A 21,954-nucleotide genomic window follows, 5' to 3' on the forward strand; every position below is an offset into this window, starting at 1 on the left:
GCAGTACACGGGAATCTGGGTAAGAACTACTACAAACAGGATGTTTCAGACAAAGGTATCTGGTTAACTGTATATTCACCCTCCAGCCTAATCAGCAACCATCATAAAGACAAGCTCTCTGCATTGAAAATTCTCAAAAATGACTGAAAATGAGTCTATAGGCTTTGGTTATTCTCAGTTTAAGTAAGTAAATATTAGACCTAACTCATAAGTAAATGAGTATCTTGTATGAAAATTTCCTTTACTTAGGTCTAAAGTGTTATTCTTACTTGATTCAATCTCTACGATATTGTTTCTTCTATCAGATACAAAAATCCTGCACAGCAGTAAAATTCCTATGTTAACAAATAACTTTCTAAAATACCCAATATTCATTAAAAACTAAAAAAAAAAAAAGCCTTTTTTCTCTAACTACTAACTTAACAATAAAACTGATTAAGATTTTCATTTTTCACAAATAACAGACCAGAAAAAAATGTTCAGAATTATCTTGAGATTCTTGACCCTTGCAATCACCAATGACAGAAAACTGCCATGTAGTAAAGGCAAGTCTCTGAGTCTTCCACATAAGGTAATTAATATTTTAAAGCAAAGGGTGAACATACATGTGAAATATACATTATGCAGTTAAGCAAGCTAAATTATTAACTTTCTAACTTGGCACAATGACAGGGTAGTTGGAAGGGAATGTAAAAGAAAATACTCAACAGCTTAACATTAACAACGGATCCATTTATTCAAGGTAGGATGGTTCTCTCATTTCAGCTTGAGGACTGAAAGTCTCTTTCTACCCGCCTCTTGGAGGGAACTCTGCAGCTGGCCTGTCTGGAGGATCACTCAGCTTTATTCACAGTTTCACCCAGAGTCAAGCAATAGCAAAATAAGTCTTCATTTTCACTGGCACTGAAAACCAACACAGAGAAACACTTACTCTGAGGTATTCAAAGTTCATCCTTCAAGGACTAATTCAATTAATTTCTCCTGTAGGTAATTTCTCTACCCTAAACACAGAAGGTCTGTGTCCACTGAAACCAAGAAACACTTATCTGTATCTCTGTCATTTCATCAAATACTGTCTTGTGACAGGTCTTATGACATTGTCTAGTACTCTATTTTTCTCCCCAACCTTTGTACTCCCCAATACTTCCTCTCTTCCTCTAGCTTCCACGAAATGTCCCTTTAACTATTGAATGAATGAATTCACAGCAAAGCATTTTCACTGTTCTTTCTCTGTTCTATGTATCAATAATACTCCTCAACAGGGCTCCATACTCCAAGAAATGATACATTTCTTCTGCTTTTCAAAACCAACTAAAATCTTGTCTGACCTGGTGACAACTGATCCTCCCCTAACTCTTGGAATCAAAATCTCTATTACTTGGGTATTGAAATGTCTGACCTCATTTTATCTGCTAAAGAAACACCATAGATGTGTTTATAAAAAATAGGGAGATAACCTACAGGAAATCCAAATATTGAGAGTTAAGGGAAAATTCTAATATCATATATCAGAAAATAACATGAGCAGAGTGTTTGAATTTTAGGATGCTGTAGTTAAAATGTTATTCACAAATACACTATCCTTCTTGCAATTCCATGGTGAGGGTCATCAACTTGCCAAAATACAGCCTTGAATTGTGCAACAAGTCTCCTATTTCTTCTTATAAAATATATTGGCAAAGACCAAAAAACCCACACTGCTACAATGAAACCATCCCTACATTCCATGGCTTCAAGGCAATTTCATAAATATAGGGTCATAAAAAGACAGCCTACAAACTCCAGTAGCCGACACACCACTTTAAGGATAGGAAATTGAAGACAATGATATGTAATCAGGCAGTTACAGCAATTTGAGGATCTTTTCAAAAAGTCTGCAAGAATTACCAATCTTACCTTAGAAACCTACCAACTAAAGAAGTATGCAAAACTCATACAAAAGAGATGGAAAACAAAACCTGAGTATAATGCTAAAATTTTATAGTTTGTATGTTTTAAGAAACAAGTCATAGTCAATATATTCCTACACTGATAACAACAAAGTCTTAACAGAATGTTCAAGTCCCAGCCAATGACTTCTGTATCTCAAATACATTTGATATCTGAGTTCCAATATTATAAGGAAACCATAAATAGCACTTTGAAGTACATACATAATAATGTATACACACATAATAATACATGACCAGAGGAAAAACTGTATACTTTTGAACTCTATATAGATGCAGGTTCCTAGCTAAGCACAAACTTGTACATTTTTTCATTTTTCAATTTCGACAGTAAATTTAAAAATATGCAACTGTTCCCTACAATCATGGGGCATTTGATGTTTCAAGTCTCTAAATAAATTTTTTCTTTTAAATTTCATATTATTGTAAAAGATAACTGAGCAATTATCATGCCAGACCTTGTTAAGAATGCCATACATTATCAAGAGAATCACTAAATTATATGTTTTAAGGCATGCTTTCAGGTTTTAATTGCTTCTTGATACTATTAATTAAATAATCTGGTGACTACTGAAATTTATCCCAATAATTTTACATAATGAAGGCAGAATAAATATAACCAGAGAACTAATTAAGATGAGGTATAACATTAATCATCTTACTACCACAATATAAATTAGTTATTAGGCCCCCATGTTTATTAGGCAATGTTACTGCACATGTTTGAACCCACACAAGGGGTTAAAAATAACTACAATGAAAGGCCAACAGCCTAACAGCAAAGTTGCGCCAACATTCCCTCTCCTCCCCCTCCCCCTCCATCCTCTCCAGTCCAGAATGAATTGCATGCCCCACTGCACAAGACCCAAAAAGGTCACAGGAGATGGCAGAGACTTTTGTAAGAGAACAGAAATAACTCAGCAGCTTTGTTACCATAGTCTCTTTTAATCAGTATGTTCAAAACCCTTTAATTAGCACTCTGTCTACACAAGGAAAGCATTTCTTCTGTGCCAAGAGAGGGCACATATGTATGTACACAGTGTTCTGTTATATCAGCATCACAACATGGAGCTCAGACTGCCGGCCAGAAAACAAGCACAGACAACTGTTTTAAAGGTATGGCACCACAATATCTACATACTCCATTTGCATTTCCATAATCAAACAACAAAGTATGTTCCATTAGGTGTTCATTTGTCTCTGGATTTTTTTTTTTTAGCGAAAAATAGGAGTATTTAAACCACAATGTTCTTAAGTCCATTATCACAAATGAGGATATTCAAAAGTAATATAAAATGATGTTAACAGAATGTGAAAAAAGACAATATTCAAATATTGTTCCTTTCTGCATAATAGCTCTTTGGTAGGAGGCAAAAAGACACTGCTCCCCTCAAACAGGAATAAATCACAAGACACATTCTCACAAGGATGTTTTACAGTTAAAATTTCATCCAATCATGCAAACCTTAAAACTTGCAGACTGAATCACATACATGTGTTTCCTTGTAAAACCTGAGTAGCTGAAATCAAGATGGAATTTAGAGATAAAGATAGCTATTTAAAAATTAAAAGCCCCAAAACAAGGAAAACTTCATTAGTAAACTGGATTAAGCATTTTAATTGAGATACATAAGTGCTACAAACTTATTTTCAATCTTTCAAAATCAAGTAGTATATAATACTGTAAGAAGCAGTGTGTATATATATATATATATTTATACACAAGTACATATATAATTAAATCAAAAGGTAACCCTCTAAATATCTAACTAGAGAAAGAATCTACCTAAATTTATGATAAAGCTTATTGAGCAGGCAGCAGAGCATACGTGCTTGAAAGCCAGCTCTTCCACATTAGCCATGGGAGCTCACAGCACAGTTCTATATAATGAGAATAATACCACTATGTCACAGCCTGGTGTGAGAATTACCTAAGACGAGGAAGGTAAATAACTTGGCAAAAGTCCAAAAGTTTGCTGGTAATGTTGTTTGGGGGATAGGTTTTTTTCATGTATTGCACAAAAGTGCATATTGGCACAACCTATCAAAAATTACACATATAATCATGTATATATGATATCCACTGAATCATGTATATATGATATCCACTGCAGCATTACTTGTAAAAGTAATACTAGAAACAGTACAAATGCACTTCAATAGGGGATTGCCTGAATAAATGATACTTCCCTACAAAAGAATTCTACACATCTGTTAAAAATAAGATGAAAAACTCTACATATTAATCAGGAAAATTCTCCACGGTAAGCTGTTGAGAAAAAAAGGAATGTGTGGAATAGTGTGTATATTATGCTACTATGCAAGTAAAAATGGAACAGATATTCATATTTATTTGAATATACAAAAAATCCTTTAAATGTCATACAACTAATTAATAGCAAACATTACCTAGTTGGAGATGAAAGTGAAATAGTGCCTGATACCCAGTCCAGCCTCAATAAATGAAAGCTATTACTGCTCCCCTCATAAGTATCATTAGTATCATGAAATGTATCTTTAAAATATATATACAGAATATATTCAAACTAAATCCATAATGAAGTAAACAGTCAAATCTCAATTATTTAAAGATTGACTATCTATTCTGTACCATCTTATGGAAAACCCTCGATGAAAATTTTGGCCAACCCAATAGTTGGAGATTCAAACCCTTCATTTCCTCTTCAAAGGTAAGTAGCTTTTGGCCATTTTACTGTAGGCTATCACCTTCATCAGAGAGCAAGTTGAGGAAATAAGACCAAAACAGTTATTTAACCCAAAACTGATCAACAGTTTCTAATAAATAGCTTTTGGAGCTGAAAGCAACAGTGAACATCCCACAGTTAAAACCTTCTATTACATATGAAGAATCTAAGGTCCAGATCAGTGACAGTTCAAAGATTTAGAGTCTGTCCCCCAGTTAAACGCTTTCCATTTTTTGTATTAAGAGGGAGGAAAATATGCTTAATTGAAATCAATTATCCAATTTCTTTCCCCAGCGGACCCTTTACTACAATTAACTAAATCTGCTCAGATCATATTCCATAAGCAATTCTATTAAGTAGAGCACAGGACATTCAGAGATTCCAACAACTCAGCCCTGATGTTTCTAGGATTATGCATTGAGTGAACATCTACAACAAAATCTGTAAAGTTTGCTTACACTTGAGATTGTCAAAGGCATGTTGAAATCCTTGCCACCTTGCAGCCGGAAACCCCAGGGAGCTGGGCCAACCAAGGACACATTGTAGTTGCTCATGGTTCTAATGACGCAAAATCCAATCCCTCAAAATGAAAGAAACTGAAAGAAAATCAGATGGTTAACAAAGATGTTTATCTGAAAAGCTATTACATATTTAAATGTATTGAATATAAACCCAACTAAATTATCCTCAGTATTTTGTTTAGGGGGAAAGAGGGGACATGCAGAGTAAGTTTATATTAAGTTCTCATTTCAGTCTAAAAAAAGGAATCTGTGAGCTAATATGCAATCTCTAAACTTATGCCAATTTCCATAGTCTAAAAATTCCATATCAGAGTATATTTCTAGACATTTGATCAGTCTTACAACTTGCTAGAATACAATTTGTGGCTTCTTGCATACAAACTTTAATTCAAGGTACCTTACAATACTTTGTTTTATATGAAAAAAAGAACAAAACTGAATTTCAGGTTTAATTCAAAATGATTTTCCCCAACCTCTTGGCCTGCAATTGGCAAGAGTCCATTTCACTTACCTAAATTCTAAGTTATTTTAACATATGAAGAGAACTGCAAATGGTAGACTCTCATTCATGCTTTCCAAACAATAAATTCTTTAAAATGAGAAGTTGTTTCCTGATGCATAAAAACTATTTTCTCTAATCATAAACCACAACTTGCATTTTCTCATATAGGGACATGGTATCTTCCACACTTAAATCATTCACTTTTCCTTCAGACAGGCAATGATGGGCAATACTCTGGTGGTGGTGGTTTAGTTGCTAAGTCATGTCCAACTCTTTTGCAATCCAATGGACTGTGTGTAGCCTGCCAGACTTCTCTATCCACAGCATTTTCCAGGCAAGAGTACTGGAGTGGGTGACAATATTCTAGCACAGTGATATTTGAGCCAGAATCTGCTTTTTGTTTTACATACACACCTCATCAGGCAAAGTGGAGTGAGCATTTACCACACAGTGTATAAGACTGACTAAACATGGTAGGAATATAGGGTTAATCTTATTGCCTGAAAGGGAATCAGAGCTTTAGAAAAGAATCAGTGCTTCGATCCTTTCTTTTTTGTATGTTTTGCTCGAAGGGAGCTCAACATGACTCTCATGGTACCATGTACTTTTATATAACAAAGAAAAACTAAAGGAAAAAAAGCATTATTCAGAGCTTGGTATTGGTTGTTATGGTGATTATGTGGGAGAAATTAGGAGGAATAGGGATTTTCTAAAATGTAATACTAAGAAATGTATGATTTTCTTTAAAATATTAATAATATAACAATAAATAATTTAAAACCACACTTAAAAAAAAAAAGCTGCTTAAGACCCACTTCCTTGGAAAAATCTGTGTTGTTTAACCAAATCATTACCTGTCCTAAAATATTTCATTTTTAACATATTCAAAATTTCTACTTCGTCACATCAATTAATAGTGGCAAATATAGATATTTGAACAACTGGGTGTATTAAAAGCAGGCAGATTCCATCTTCTCCTATAGGGAAAATGAGGCAAAATTTTCAAATGTCTAAGTTCTTAAAGAAAATTCAGTGAAAATCTGCACTACATCTACCAGAAAAAAAAAGAGAAAGCTTCTCCCCAGGCATAGTAGTTCACTGAACTACTAGGCAACAAAAAGATGAAAAGGCCAAACCAGACATCAAACTATTAGATACAGGTGAAAAATGAACATGAAGGAGGCAATAAGGAGCCACAATCCACGGGGTCTCAAGAGCGGGACACGACAGGACTTAGCGACTAAACCACCCCATATACATAATTTAATTGCTTTCTCCCTATAATAAAAGCGTTTCTGAGAACTTGTAGAGAAGGACTATTTGGATGATGGCACACAACATTTATCAAAAGTGTATAAAGCCAACAGATATTTCACAGGCAATATGCCCATCCTTCTTTTTTAATCTTTAACTTTTCATCAAAAGAAGAACGTGAAAGTTAGGCTCAACTTTCCTAATCCCATTGTTCCCTACAAGAAAATGTATTTAATTCATATATTAACTCATGTACCTGTAACTCTCTTTACTTGGGAGTTCCTTTCCTGCTTTCCCTCATTTGTTATTAAACTCTCTAGAACTGGCAAGTTCACAGCCACACTATAGAGCCAGCGTCAGTTCATTTCCAGTCAGTGCCATTTCCCTCCCTTTGCCAGTTTCATGTGACTTGAAATAGTCAGAAATCAAAGCAGCAGTTATATTGTTGGCCTTTTCCAGGTCTGGTTATTAGTGCCCAAACTCTTCCTAAATTACCAAGGAGGCAGGAAATATTGAGCAGCCTTTCTTCCTTCAAATAAGTAGAAAATGTTGGAACTTCTGTATAGTGTTGGATTTTCTTTTAGGGAAAGTCCAAACAATGTCTTCACTCAAGGAAGCTTGGTATTTCCCACACTTCTAACTTCTTCAGTGGATGGGAAGACTGGAAAGAAGAATTCGTGATGAATTGCTCAGAGTTGGGTCTGAAATTAAAGATGTATCTTAAGATTCTTTTCCTCCCCAGAATGAGAGACTGTGGAGGTAGAGTGGAAGAATTAAAGCCACAAGCAGCGGATGAAAGCAGCCGACGAGACAGTTTTCCAGCAAAGAGGTTCACGCCTAGCCCTGTTTGCCAAATAAGGTTCCCGAGCCGGCTGTTTCCGAGGCAGGCGGGTTCCAATGTCCTCGTGGTCAGGAAGGCGGACTTGGGATAGGATCTGGCGATCACACCCTAGACCTGCCCTGCCCAGCGCAGCCACCAATTTTCTTTCCAAGCTCTGCCCTATCCATACGCCCTTCCTTTTTCCACTTATTGTCAAACGAATTAGAGGCACAGCCTAAAAAAGCCCCAACAAGTACGCAAGCATTAATAAATCCGGCGTTTACGACAGATCTGTTTTTTAAACAAGCTTTAACTTCTGGACTCATATCTGTTTATTAAACAAACTTTATTCCCTTAACAGGTTACACAATCCTAAATGTTGGGGGCGGGGGGGAGCGGGGAGTGTGAAATAAATGCTTCTCAGTAGAGTGAGCGCAAATAAAAGCCCCGCTTCCTCTCCACACCTCCAGGAGACTGCGCAGGACGCGAGTATCCCCAGACTCTAAGGTGTGTGCCCAAAGGCGCTCGGCACCCGGATGGTGGCCCGCCCTCGCCCGACTCCTGAGCCCCTGCCTCAGCCGTCCTAGTCCCAGCCCGTCCAGGGTCCAGTGCCCGTTCTCTGGCCTGGAGCCCGCCTCCGCGCCGCCGTTTCCCTGGTAGTCCTCTTCCCACGCCACTCTCCACCTCCGCAGATCCGCGTCCAGCAAACACCTGAGAAGCTTCCCAGCGCTAGGCGCACCACCGTCTCTCCCTAAGCAGGACTTCTCGCCATGCTCTCAGTGCACGGCGATTCCTTCTTTCCCTCCTCCCTACCCGGGTTCCGAGACGCGCATCCCACGAAGGCGGCCACTCACCTCCGGTCCGGCGCCGCGATGCCTCCGAATCAGACGAGCGCTGACAAGTGACTCGCGGTGCTTGTGCCTTCCCCACGGCCCGCGGGAACTTCCGCCTCCTGGATCCCGCCCCCACCCCGCCAGCCCCAACACACACACACACACACACACGCGCGCGCACACACACACACACTCACACACACCGGCCCCGCCCCCGGGCCAGGGCACGCCCCCTCCTCTCCTGGCCACGCCCCGGACCCGCAGGGCTGCGGCGAGCTGAGAGAAGGCTGCGGGTGAACCTAGCGCGCGGGCTAACTGCAGCGAGCCGAAGCTGCTGCGGAAAGACAATTGCAGTACGGAGTTTCGGTGGGACCAGTCTTAGGGGGTTTTGAGCAGTACCTGACAAAGGTCCTCTCTGCCTGTTTGTTTTGTCGTGGATGCGTTTTTCTCTCCAGAAACTGAATTTGGCAAGCAGTTGCTTTTGGCTAAAAATAGGAGAGGGCTTTGGATAAATCCCTATCTATGCAAGCCCAGCGGCCACTGCCTGGTTTTTTGAGCAAGCTTTATGTGCCCGGAGAAGTGAAGACTTTAAAGTTGACCTGTCAGGAAAGGGAAAATCAGCAACTTTAATACCTAGAAGTTAAATCCTCTAATCAAACCAGAAGACCGTGTTAAAGAGCAGCGGCCGAAGGTGGTTCAACCATTATAACCTCAGCTTATTTTTTCTAAGTCCAGATCAATAGTCCACTTTCCAGTTTCTATTAAGGTGCTTGATTTAGCCCAAGGGATTTATTCATGAGCAAATTTGAATAACGTTCAGTGAACATAAGAGAAAGTAACTTTTAGGCTTGTTTTGAACTGTAAATTGGCTTATAACATGTGAAAAGGACAGTTCTTAACCATGGGACTTATAAAGCAAGGCTGATGGAGTCCGTGGGTCCCCAAGAAGTGCAAACAAAATTCTAGAGAACATCCCAAACTGCTCTGTCCAAACCGGTAACCATCTATCACATGTAGCTACTGAACATTTGAAATTTATTTACTGCGACTGAAGCACTGAATTTTTTGTTTTATGTAAGTTTAATTTAAATTTAAAAACTGAAGTAGGGTAACATGCCTCCGTTAAAAACAACTTTAGTGTTTGGATAGGAGTACATTTCTCTTAAACGTCGTGTCCAAATCGTGCTACAATGGAACTGGATTTTGAAGACTTATTATGACAAAGATAATATAAAATGTCATTAATAATTTTATGTTGATTACATGTTGAAGTAAAATTTTTATATTTGTTAAACATACAATTAAACTTAATTTTGCTGTTTTTTTAACGTGGATACTAAGATATTTTGCATTACCAATGTTGACTGACATTATTATATTTTCATTGGACAGCACTAGTCCATAGTTTTCATCACATTCTCTGAAAGATTATATTGGAGGGAAGGGTTTCCTAGTGTGAACTGGTTTACAGAGTGCTTTAATATTTGTTGTCATGTTTGACATCTCCCTCCCAAAATATATAAAGAAATAAATAGTAACAATAGCTGCCACTTACAAACACCTACCATACACTAGGCAGTGTAAAAATTTTTACTACACTTAATGTAATAACTCTTACTACACTTAATAATTCTTCTAACTTTATAAGACAAATGTCATCCCATTTATAGTCAAGAAAACTGAGGTTTCAAGAGATTGCAGCTGGTAACACTTCCACAGGGCAATGGCTAGAATTACCCTGTAAGGGTCCTCTCTCTGCTCCTCTTCATCTGTTTGCTGCTAATACAATTAATTTGATCCTGAATGGAACCAGGTTGACTAAAGACATCAAGAAATGCAGGCAATATATAGAGGTATCACTAGAAGATAAGCATCTTGAGGTGGTGAAGAGCTGGGAGTGTTACCTACCTATGCAAATCAGTGTTAGCCTATGGATGATAGCCTACCTCTGAATCCTCTTCCTCCTCCTACCACAGTTTAAAGTCTGGGGTGTTGGGGAAATGAACCAAATTCAAGTAGAATACATAGGCTGATATTTATCCAAGTGTTCTCCAAAGTGCCAACTGCATCAAAATGGCACAGGCAGCTTGTTAAAACTGTAACTTCCTGGCCTCCAGACCCAGGATCCTTGCCAATGGGCCCCAAGAGTCTGCTTTTTTCACAAACAAAAAGTTTTTTGTGAAATGATTACCTGGATTTTTTTTTTCATATCTAGGTAGTCATTCAACTATAATACTTAAAAATCACTTCCCTAGAAATATCCCTGTACCCACAATTTACTGTAAACTGTGCTTTGGTGATAACCATGCACCCCAGATAGCAACTCATCTCAGTTTCTTCATTTAAAAGAAATAATTATAAATTACCTTTTGAAGTTATCATGAGAAGTAGAGATTATATATATATACTACATATACATATTATATACATAAACTACATACACACATATATAAATTATATATATATATATATATATATATATATATATGGCATGCTTGGCACCAAGAAAGTGTTAAATAACTGGTAACCATATAAAACTTTCCTGACTGATTAGATTTTATGTATCACAAAAGATAAATAGAGAACTTTAGCATTTATTATGCATATACTATTTCTTAACTTATGTATATTATTTAATTCTTACAACCATATAGTTATTTTTTTCAAAGAAAGAAATAGAAAGTTGGAGATTCAGAAATTTAACCAAGGGGACACAACTAATTAGTGATAGAAGTAGAGCAGAGGGGTCTGACTCGAAAAACTATGTCCTTTTCATCTCAACACACCGCATCTCAGTAAATTCAGTAAACCATCCAACTTAAAGACCAGAGAAAGAAGATGGAAAACTATAGCAACTAACACTATTGAGGGCCATAGAGGCGTAATCTGTAGCAAATTATGGTAGCGCCACCTGGGAAGCCCTGAATAAAGGCTGAATTACTTTTAAATAAGAGAAGGCAAAACTTCTGAACCATGCGTCTGGTAGGGCATGTGCCTTAATTTGTTTTAGAATGAATTGACACTGAGCCATCCTGATTCCCCTTTTCTGTCTCCCTCATGACTAATATCTATGAAATGGTTGGTCATGGTTTGGAGGACAGTCCATGACTACAGACTACAGGAAGATTACTGAACCATTGGGAAATCAGACCAATGTCCTTAACCGCATTAACACTATGGGCTAAGCAACAAAGCACTCACCACAAAAAAAAACAAAAAAAAAAACAAAAAACATATTAACAGCCTCACTCTTTCAAAACCAGTACACAAAAAGCTAAAATTAGAAAAGGAAATTAGATCAAAAGATTAATTTAGCAGGAAGAGTTTTTAAGAATATTCCATCTCAACACAGTATTTACCTCCATGTATAAATGTTTGCTCTAACATTTTAATTATCCAATATATGACTCAGAATTCCTCTTGCAGTACTTCAAAAATAACAGAAACTTTAAATTACAAGATGGCATGGCCATGATGAGTTTTTACAGTTGCACCCAATAAACTATAAAGTGCCAGTATTTAAAAAGTTCCTATATTACTCTGTCAATATCTTCTAAGTCCTAATCCTGAAAGGTAAATAAACCACTCATAGGTATGAGTATTTAATGTTTAAAATCTGGGATGGAGAAGAAGTATTAACTATTCTAATACCTAAAGAAACATTTGGTAATCTAGGGAGAGAGGCATACTGTCATTTTAAAGCTTACTACAGAGTCCTGGGAGAAGGGCCAGAACTAAAACAGCCACAGAGAGTGGAAAGAAGTTAATGGATGAGAAGGACTCTAAGAACCCTAATGTCCATGAAGCTTAGGTAACTGAGTAAACGTGTGCTTGAGGAAGATGTTATAAAGAAGTTTAAACTTTTTAAAAATAGCTCCCAAGTTTCAAGTCTGGGTTGGGGGGGGAGGGGTAGTATTAATAACTTACTGATTAAGGAAGGAAGAGTGGCCAAGTTTGTGAAGTGATTATGCATTTCACTGACAATTTGAAGTAAGCAGAAAAGATCCAGTTGGTCAGTGAGGGGTATTAGTAAGAAGAATAGATAGTAAGGATACTAAAAAAAGTACTCAGGAGCTCCAAGTTTGAGATTTCAAAAGGGGAGGAATAGTCCTCATGATCAGATCCAGGTTTACCTAGTCTGAGGTTTTGCCCAGAGAAAATCAATTCTTTGAGGAGTCTGGAGTAGTCAGAAAGATAAACCAATATGTGATTTGGAGATAAATGAGAAAAAAACATGTAGGTCAATCACTGAAAAAACTTCATGTCTGGGGATGTCCCTGATGATCCAGTGGTTAAGAATCTGCCATCCAAGGCAGGCGGTGCAGGCTTGATCCCTGGCATGGAGTCGCGAAAAGTCGGACAGGACTGAGCGACTTTGCTTTCACTTTTCACTTTCATGCATTGGAGAAGGAAATGGCAACCCACTCCAGTGTTCTTGCCTGGAGAAACCCAGGGACGGCAGAGCCTGGTGGGCTGCCGTCTATGGGGTCGCACAGAGTCGGACACGACTGAAGCGACTCAGCAGCAGCAGCAGCCCCAGGGAAGTAAGATCCCATGTGCCATAGAGCAACTAATCCTGCGTGCTGCAACTAAGAGAGCCCACGTAGCGCAACCAAGATCCTATGCAGCCAGAATTAAAAAGAACAACAACAACAAAAGAAACTTGGTGTCTGAAGAAAACATTATTTGAAGAAAGTCAAGAAAGTAAGAAATGGGCCTGGAGCATAGCTTCCCAATTAGTTGGTAGTGCCAAAAAAGCAATCTCCCCAGCCTGGGAGGCAAGACCTTATTCATTTCCGTTTCCAAATTTACATTCATGTAAAAACAATTAAAACGCAGTGTGTTAGGAAACCAAAAAGAGAGAAATTTTAAAATGGTCAGCTATCCATGTATAAACATCTCACAGTTTTATACTAAAAAAGTTAAGGAAAATGTGAAGAAAGAAAATTTAGATTTTATTTATAAAATATATTAGGTCATTTTTGGAGAATACAGTATGTTTACGCCTCTAAACAGAGCCCCTTTGTTAAATTATTTTAAATTAAATACCTTTGAGGGTACAATCTGTTTTTTCTCAGGGTCCTGACTGATATCTTGCTGGTGATTTTTATCATCACTCACCCTGGATAAATCATTAAAATGCTATGCATGCTTATTTCTTGACCATTTACCATGTCCCATATTCTGCTGATATAAGTGATTTTAAAAGCAAACTCATTTGGGGGAAAATACTAGATCTGGTTTTGGGATTTAATTGATGACTTTTTGAATTAGGCATTTTCTGTTTTTCAGAAGCATTCCCATTAAATTTAATCTAATCCCATTAGATTAAAATGTGTGATGACTCACAGTCACTTAAAATCTGGAAATTAATATTTTATTTGTATATTGTCAATTTTGTAATCAGTAAAAGAGCTAGTAACAATCACAATTATTTATCACAAATAAAATACTTATTAAATCAAGATCTTATCTATGTATATATAATAAAGTATATACATTGGTTATCTTTAGGAGATGGGATTATGAGGCTGTTAATTTTTTTCTTTAAATTTTCTAAATTTCAGATTTTTAGGGAACATTTAATATATACATAGTGAGAATAAGCGGAGAAGACAATGGCAACCCACTCCAGTACTCTTGCCTGGAAACTCCCATGGATGGAGGAGTCTGGTGGGCTGCTGTCTATGAGGTAGCACAGAGTTGGACATGACTGAGGTGACTTAGCAGCAGCAGTGAGAATAAGGCAACTCATATGTTTTTATAAAACTACATGAATTGACCAAGTGTACCATAAAATATAAGCTTATATTAGCCTCAAATTAATTTAAATTTAATTGGTTTATAAATCTCAATTTCTTTAAGTATAGTTTTGTCCCAATCCACCAATGTAATCTTTACTAAGCCATTAGGTAGTTTTTCACATTATCTGGGTTTAGAATTTCTCAGACTTTTCCATGTGTCGCTCCATCAATGGTAGAGCTATGAAGACATAATTATTAACAAGACTAGTGTACAAATAAGGTCATTTAAGCAAATGGTATTTGGATTGGAAAGATCCTTGGGGAAAATCTCTAACAAACTTTATTTACAGTAAAATCTCTCCACCCAAAAGACAGTACCTCTACTAAATGTTTTTAAAATTCATTTACATACTCTGGGAAAAGCAAAGAAACTAATATTTTCATTGGAAGATATCCACATGTGTAGTCATAGTGGAATGTATTAAGGCATGTCATTCCTAGCCAAAGTGTAAGAGATGCTGTGCTAAGAATGATGAATCAATTCATCAAAAATCTGATTATAGCTTAGAATTATTTTTAAGATATAGAAACATATGAGGAAACAAATATGGATCAATAACATAAACCAAAGCTATACTTAATTCTACCGAAGATGTAGTACACATCACATCAAATTCAGTCAGCATGTAATGTGCATACATTTATTGGCATTTAATTTCATTAAACTAATTCTAGGAAATTCCTCAAAGCCATTTTCTGCCAGCTGTGAAAAGGTTAACGAAGAAAGCGAACAAGATGTATTTTTTTAATCTATGAGATTTGAAAATGGAATCTTTAAATATTTTCATAATCTCATTATTTCATATGACAGCATATTTTTAAATTATTCTTTAGCCAAAGTTTGATGCCTGCTCCTTCTCACAATTTAAAAACTTTAACAAAATAACTAGTTTTTTGATAACAAAATCCATCCATTTTTACTTGAGCATTATTACCTTAGACATTAAATTTACATTTTAAAATTTACAGAAAAAGTCTAGATGTGAATGCTATCAATGGTTACCTCTGAGTAGTGAAACTCTTTATAATTTTATTTTACTCATATTTGCTTTTGTACTTTTAAATTCCTTTTCTGAAAACATTTTACATTTATATTAAAGACTTTCCTAGTGGCTCAGTTGGTAAAGAATCCGCCTGCAGTGCTGGAGACCCAGGTTCAACCCTGGAGAAGGGAATGGCTACCCACTCCAGTATTCTTGCCTGGAGAATCCCATGGACAGAGGAGCCTGGTGGGCAATAGTCCATGGGGTGGAAAAAATTTGGACATGACTGACCCACTCCAGTGTTCTTGCCTGGAGAATCCCGGGGACGGGGAGCCTGGTGGGCTGCCGTCTATGGGGTCGCACAGAGTCGGACACGACTGGAGCGACTTAGCAGCAGCAGAGCAACTAACACTTCTATAATAAACTGAAATTAAGAGTAATGATTTTTAGATACATTATTATACATAACACTGACATATACATTAATATGCATTGTTTATACAAATTGTTATAATTATAGAAACATTGTGTTAATACACATAACATTGCCACATACATTTGTTATATATACATAACAAATGTCTTTCTTTTTTTTTTGTGCAGGTTGTTGTTTAGTCACTGAGACTCTTTGTGACCCCGCGGTCTATAGCCCTGGAGGCTCCTCTGTCCATGGGATTTCCCAGGCAAAAATACTGGAGTGGGTTGTCATTTCCTTCTCCAGGACCAAATGTCTTTCAAAAATATTTAAATTATGAGTAATAATTCTTACTTATAAAATACTTACTAGTAGGAGGAGCCTGGTGGGCTTGCAGTCCATGGGGTCTCGAAGAGTCAGACACAACTGAGCGACTTCACTTTCACTTTTCACTTTCATGCATTGGAGAAGGAAATGGCAACCCACTCCAGTGTTCTTGCCTGGAGAATCCCAGGGACGGGGAGCCCGGTGGGCTGCCGTCTATGGGGTTGCACAGAGTTGGACACGACTGAAGTGACTTAGCAGCAGCAGTAGCTATATGGGCTTCCCTCACAGCTCAGCAGGTGAAGAATCTGCCTGCAGTGCAGGAGACCAAGGTTCAATTCCTGGGTTGGGAAGATCCCCTGGAGAAGGGATAGTCCACCCACTCCAGTATTCTTGGGCTTCCCTGGTGGCTCAGCAGGTAAAGAATCTGCCTGAAATGTGGGAAGCCTGGGTTCAATCCCTGAGTTGGGAAGATCCCCTGGGGAAGGGAAAGGCTACCTCCTCCAGTATTCTGGTCTGGCGAATCCTTGGGGTCACAAAGAGTCGAACATGACTGAGCAACTTTCACTTTCAGTGGCTAGATATTCTTCTGAATCCTTTTTACATATTTCATCCTCAGAGCAGAGCTGAATTTTGAGACCAAAACTTTGGCTATAGAGCACATGTACTTAACTAAAATAAGTGGGTACTTTTACAGAATATATTGTGATAATTTGTATCTCTGAAAATATCTTTTCAAGCAAGTCCGATTCAGCTCAATATGGGTCTAATTCAATTGTAAACTTGATGATTTATATGTCTTTGTATAACTGAGAATTAGGTGAATAAGCTAAAATAAAATAGAAAGATTGAAATAAAAAACTTCAGGATTAAGAGATAAAACTTTAAATTTGATCATAGGAAAAATGTTCTTCAAATATTTTAGTCTGAAACCATTATTTCTATTGAGTCATAGCTTTCCCTACAGAAAAGGGCCTCAAAATAATAATATATCTTTCCGTATGTGAAAAATAGAGAAAAAAATCAAATTATAATCACATCAGAATATTTGGTCTTCTCTATGAAAATCTACTTGGAAGGAAAATTTGAGAACATGTATATGGTTATACCATCAATACAGATTCAAACATCCAAATTAAATCTGAAAAACAAAATATTCACAGATTTGGTTTAGATAAAGCAAAACTTTTAGATATTTTTAATATTTAATTTTTTATTTAACCAAGGTATTTGATATTAGTTCAGTTCATTTCAGTCTCTCAGTCATGTCTGACTCTTTGTGACCCCATGGATTGCGGAACGCCAGGCCTCCCTGTCCATCACCAACTCCCAGAGTCCACCCAAACTCATGTCCATTGAGTCAATGATGGCATCCAGCCATCTCATCCTCTGTCATTCCCTTCTCCTCCTGCCTTCAATCTTCCCCAGCATCAGGGTCTTTTCAAACGAGTCAGCTCTTCACATCAGGTGGCCAAAAGTTTCAGCTTCACTATCAGTCCTTCCAATGAACACTCAGGACTGACCTCCTTTAGGATGGACTGGTTGGATCTCCTTGCAGTCCAAGAGATTCTCAAGAGTCTTCTCCAACACCACAGTTTAAAAGCATCAATTCTTTGGTGCTCAGCTTTCTTCACAGTCCAAATCTCACATCCATACATGACCACTGGGAAAACAACAGCCTTGACTAGACAGACCTTTGTTAGCAAAGTAATGTCTCTGCTTTTTAAATATGCTGTCTAGGTTGGTCATAACTTTCCTTCGAAGGAGTAAGCGTATTTTAATTTCATGGCTGCAGTCACTACCTGCAGTGATTTTGGACTCCCCCCAAAATAAAGTCAGCAGCTGTTTCTATTGTTTCCCAATCTATTTGCCATGAAGTGGTGGGACCAAATGCCATGATTTTAGCTTTCTAAATGTGGAGCTTTAAGCTACTTTTTCACTCTCCTCTTTCACTTTCATCAAGAGGGTCTTTAGTTCTTCTTCCCTTTCTGCCATAAGGGTGGTATCATCTGCATATCTGAAATTATTGATATTTCTCCTAGCGATCTTGATTCCAGCTTGTGCTTCATCCAGCCCAGAGCTTCTCATGATGTACTCTGCATATAAGTTAAATAAGCAGGGTGACAATATACAGCCTTGATGTGCTCCTTTTTATATTTGGAACCAGTCTGTTGTTCCAAGTCCAGTTCTAATTGTTGCTTCTTGACCTGCATACAGGTTTCTCAAGAGGCAGGTCAAGTAGTCTGATATTCCCATCTCTTTCAGAATTTTCTATAGTTTATTGTGATCCACACAGTCAAAGGCTTTTGCATAGTCAATAAAGCAGAAATAGATGTTTTTTGGAACTCTCTTGCTTTTTCAATGATCCAGTGGATGTTGAGAATTTGATCTCTTGTTCCTCTGCCTTTTCTAAAACCAGCTTGAACATCTGGAAGTTCACGGTTCATGTATTGCTGAAGCCTGGGTTGGAGAATTTTGAGGATTACTTTACTAGCATGCGAGATGAGTGCAATTGTGTGGTAGTCTGAACATTCTTTGGCATTGCCTTTCTTTGGGCCTGAAATGAAAACTGACCTTTTCCAGTCCTGCGCCCACTGCTGAGTTTTCCAAATTTGATATAAATACACCTTAATCAATTTTAAAAGAATAGTCTTAATCAAAGCTACGTAAAACATTAATGGAAAATATTGTTAATTTTTTTAAACAAAGACATTCAACATATTGTATTACTAAAGTAATATGACAAAAAGTACTACAAAACATAGGCAAAATGAATACATCAGTGAGATAAATGAGGCAAATTTTTCAAATGAACATCAACTGAATATTTCCTTTAATGAAATGTAATAGGTTGATAAGCCTTTCTATGTAGGATTAAATCTTTAAGAGAAATAAACAAGGCATTTCTAGTTTTCTGTCTGGTCAGATTACTTGAAAACTTCTTATAGCCTTATTGTTATATTTAATATAATTTTATAATTCTTTTAAAATATATTATTTATACTATTTATTAAATTTATAACATTTTAAATTTTTACTGAATTGATATTATATTACATGATATGTGAATTACATATAATTCATATATTCACCATAATAATTAGTGTCATTATTTCAGAACTTAGTCTCTGAAACACTTATGTGTTTCTGGTAAAGACAAAGGCATGCATCAATTTTGAACAAGAGATCCTGTTGGTATATAAGGGAACACGAAGCCTTAGAGTACAAGAAGAATGTCTATTATTTTAAAACAAAGCACAAACATGCTTAGGAAAATCAAAATCTTGACGATTTCACAGATATTTCAATATGTTCAGCAGGAGCAAACAAGTATCCAAACCCTTTTAGAAAAGAAATGAGTTGGTTCATTACAACTTGAGCCAAAGTGTCAAGTGTTACACATAGATCCAAATATAGTACCTTCTGGCAAAGGAGCGGCAGAGGCTGGACACCTGATAGCATTGCCCCAGCAACCTGAGCTCGAGTTTGGCTTGTTGTGGAGACAAATACACTGGAAATCCAGGCAGTGAACAAATCACATTACCTCAATTCCAGAAAGTTCTTTGAAGATGAATTTTAAATCTCCTGAGATGTCTTTTTGCTTGTTTCTGTTTTAATATTTATTGAAGAATTTTTAAATATACACAAAATAGAAAGGATAAGTTAATGAACTCCCAGTGGATCCATTACCCAGCCTCAATGATCATCATCAATAATGTAATTTTAAAGTTTAACTCATAATTTTAAACAAAAAATAAGTTTTATACATGACATGCCTGCATGCTCAGTTGCTTCAGTCATGTCCGACTCTTTGCGACCCTGTAGACTGTAGGCCACCAGGCTTCTCTGTCCATGGGATTCGCCGGGCAAGAATACTACAGTGGTAGCCACTTCCTCCTCTGGGGATCTTCCTGATCTAGGGACTGAACTCGGGTCTTCTGCATTGCAGGCAGATTGTTTTTTTATCACTGAGCCACAGGGGAAGCCGGTGGCAAGATTTCACAAACTATTTTCCAGATTCAGTGAAGGAATGTGGGTTTTAGTTCATCTATGTTGCTCTTAAAGAGTTAGAAAACAATTGGCAGGTTTTTTCAGATTTAAATTCTCAGGGTAAATAAATCTTTATGAGATCGCCATCAATGAAAGCCAAGCATGTTCAGAAATTCACTTTTATTAGACCAACAGCAGAATGAATATAGGGCTTCCCAGGTGGCACTAGTGGTAAAGAAACCACCTGCCACTGCAGGAGATGTAAGAGATGTGAGTTGGATCCCTGGATCAAAAAGACCCTTTGGAGTAGGAAATGTCAACCCACTCCAGTATTCTTCCCTGGAAAATGCCACAGACACAGTAGCCTGGCAGGCTACAGTCCATAGGGCCACAAAGGTTCAGATACGACTGAGAAACGAGCACAGCAAAAGAATGAACAGACTTTCAGGAAACATTCATGCTAATACTAAAGCTCACTAGAAGCTAATGAAAAACACAGATTTCAATTTATCAGTTTAAAATAAAGGATACTTGTGAAGAAATCTGAAAGGTTCAGGGCATTCCACTTCCAGAAAAGTCTAACCGAAAAAATAAAATTTAGGTTAGAAATTTGCAAACAAGAATAGGATCAGAGTAAGATGAGGTGGATGAAGTTAAAGAGAAACTCACCCTACTGGAGTAACCAGATGGACTTTTGCTGGGGACTACTTCAGTGGGTCAGTTAGGATGCTAGTAACACATCTTCCCCAGCACAGGGTGGGAGGGTACTAACAAGGGTTTGCCTTCAAACTTTTCCTCATTTAAGTGTTTCATTTCCACTTTTTCCCCATTACTAAAACACTTCACTCTGAAGATACAAATTTCTAAGCTTCTATTTTAACTACTTGAGGAACATTTTAAATTAAGTTCTTCCTGACGTTTAGGAAGCAGTCTACTTGAAAACTATTGACTCCTGGGTAAGCTATCTACCATCCCTCAGGTCATTTAGACTTCACTACTGGCAAAACACAAATACAGATTTTTCCTGTTTTTCCAGCTTCCAAAGAAAGGATTCTGGCTTTTTCTGGGATTGTTAAAGAAAAACTATCCTATAATCCAGTCTTTAGAGGATGGTTCCCTTAAGAATGAAAGTTCTGCTTACATTTTCAACTCAAACACACAAAAAATTTTTTTTTCTCATCTTTTTGCAAGTATGCTGAGTCTCGTAATATTTATTTCTAAGAGTAATAAAACATACTCTGTTTCTCCTTTGTGCATGCACATGCTACCAGTTTCTTGTTACTACCTTAACTCCTCCTTATCACAGGGTTGAGAATCGAAATGATTTTAAGAGCTCCCAGTTTGGAATTTTTGTCTCTTTAGCTCTCTCTCTCATATTAAGTAACAAATGAGCCCTTTAGTTAACAGAGCCAGAAATTTTGGCCTTCTTTCATTTGTTCTAAGTGGCTTCCTTTCTAACCCAACTCTAAGTAAACTGTAAGAATTTGACTCGATCAAACAGCCTATCTATACACTCATAAGAATGTTTCAAAATCAATTCCAGCCCAAAGAATAATATTGGAGAGCACGCCAATGTACCTGTGAGGATTCTGGTATTTTAAAAGAGCAGTTTCCTTCTCTGCCAATCTGTTCCAAAATGGTTGGCTAGTAGACTCTGTAGTAATAAATGGTGGAGATGCTGAGGAATTTTCTGGGCTGTAGCAGTACCATTTCCAAAATAATGACATTTGGTTACTTTTATGTATCAATAAATGTAATATTGTATATAAATTATTTCACCAAAAACAATTTGCTTCTTGGTTTTTGAAGATAAAAAATACCCTGGTGAGTTCTATAAAATTTAAGGCAATATAT

General features: G+C 37.2%; 1 protein-coding gene across 12 annotated transcripts in view; it reads right to left on the reverse strand.

The window, feature by feature from the left end:
• PDLIM5 (PDZ and LIM domain 5) overlaps positions 1-9,000 on the reverse strand; it is a 239,224-nt gene extending 230,224 nt beyond the window's left edge. For 9 of the 12 annotated variants that reach the window (XM_069593676.1, XM_069593675.1, XM_069593673.1 and 6 more), the window contains exons 1-2: positions 8,606-9,000; positions 5,113-5,250 (exon numbers count right to left, since the gene is read on the reverse strand). In XM_069593676.1, the coding sequence (XP_069449777.1) occupies positions 5,113-5,208 (96 nt within the window). In that variant the 5' untranslated portion in view covers positions 5,209-5,250; positions 8,606-9,000. Of the gene's footprint in view, positions 1-5,112; positions 5,251-7,187 lie in introns of all 12 variants that reach the window. The other 3 variants (XM_069593674.1, XM_069593670.1, XM_069593679.1) reach the window with 1 other exon arrangement.
• Positions 9,001-21,954: the final 12,954 nt, after the last annotated feature.

This window comes from Ovis canadensis, chromosome 6 (assembly GCF_042477335.2).
Source record: "Ovis canadensis isolate MfBH-ARS-UI-01 breed Bighorn chromosome 6, ARS-UI_OviCan_v2, whole genome shotgun sequence".
Taxonomy (NCBI): Eukaryota; Metazoa; Chordata; class Mammalia; order Artiodactyla; family Bovidae; genus Ovis; species Ovis canadensis.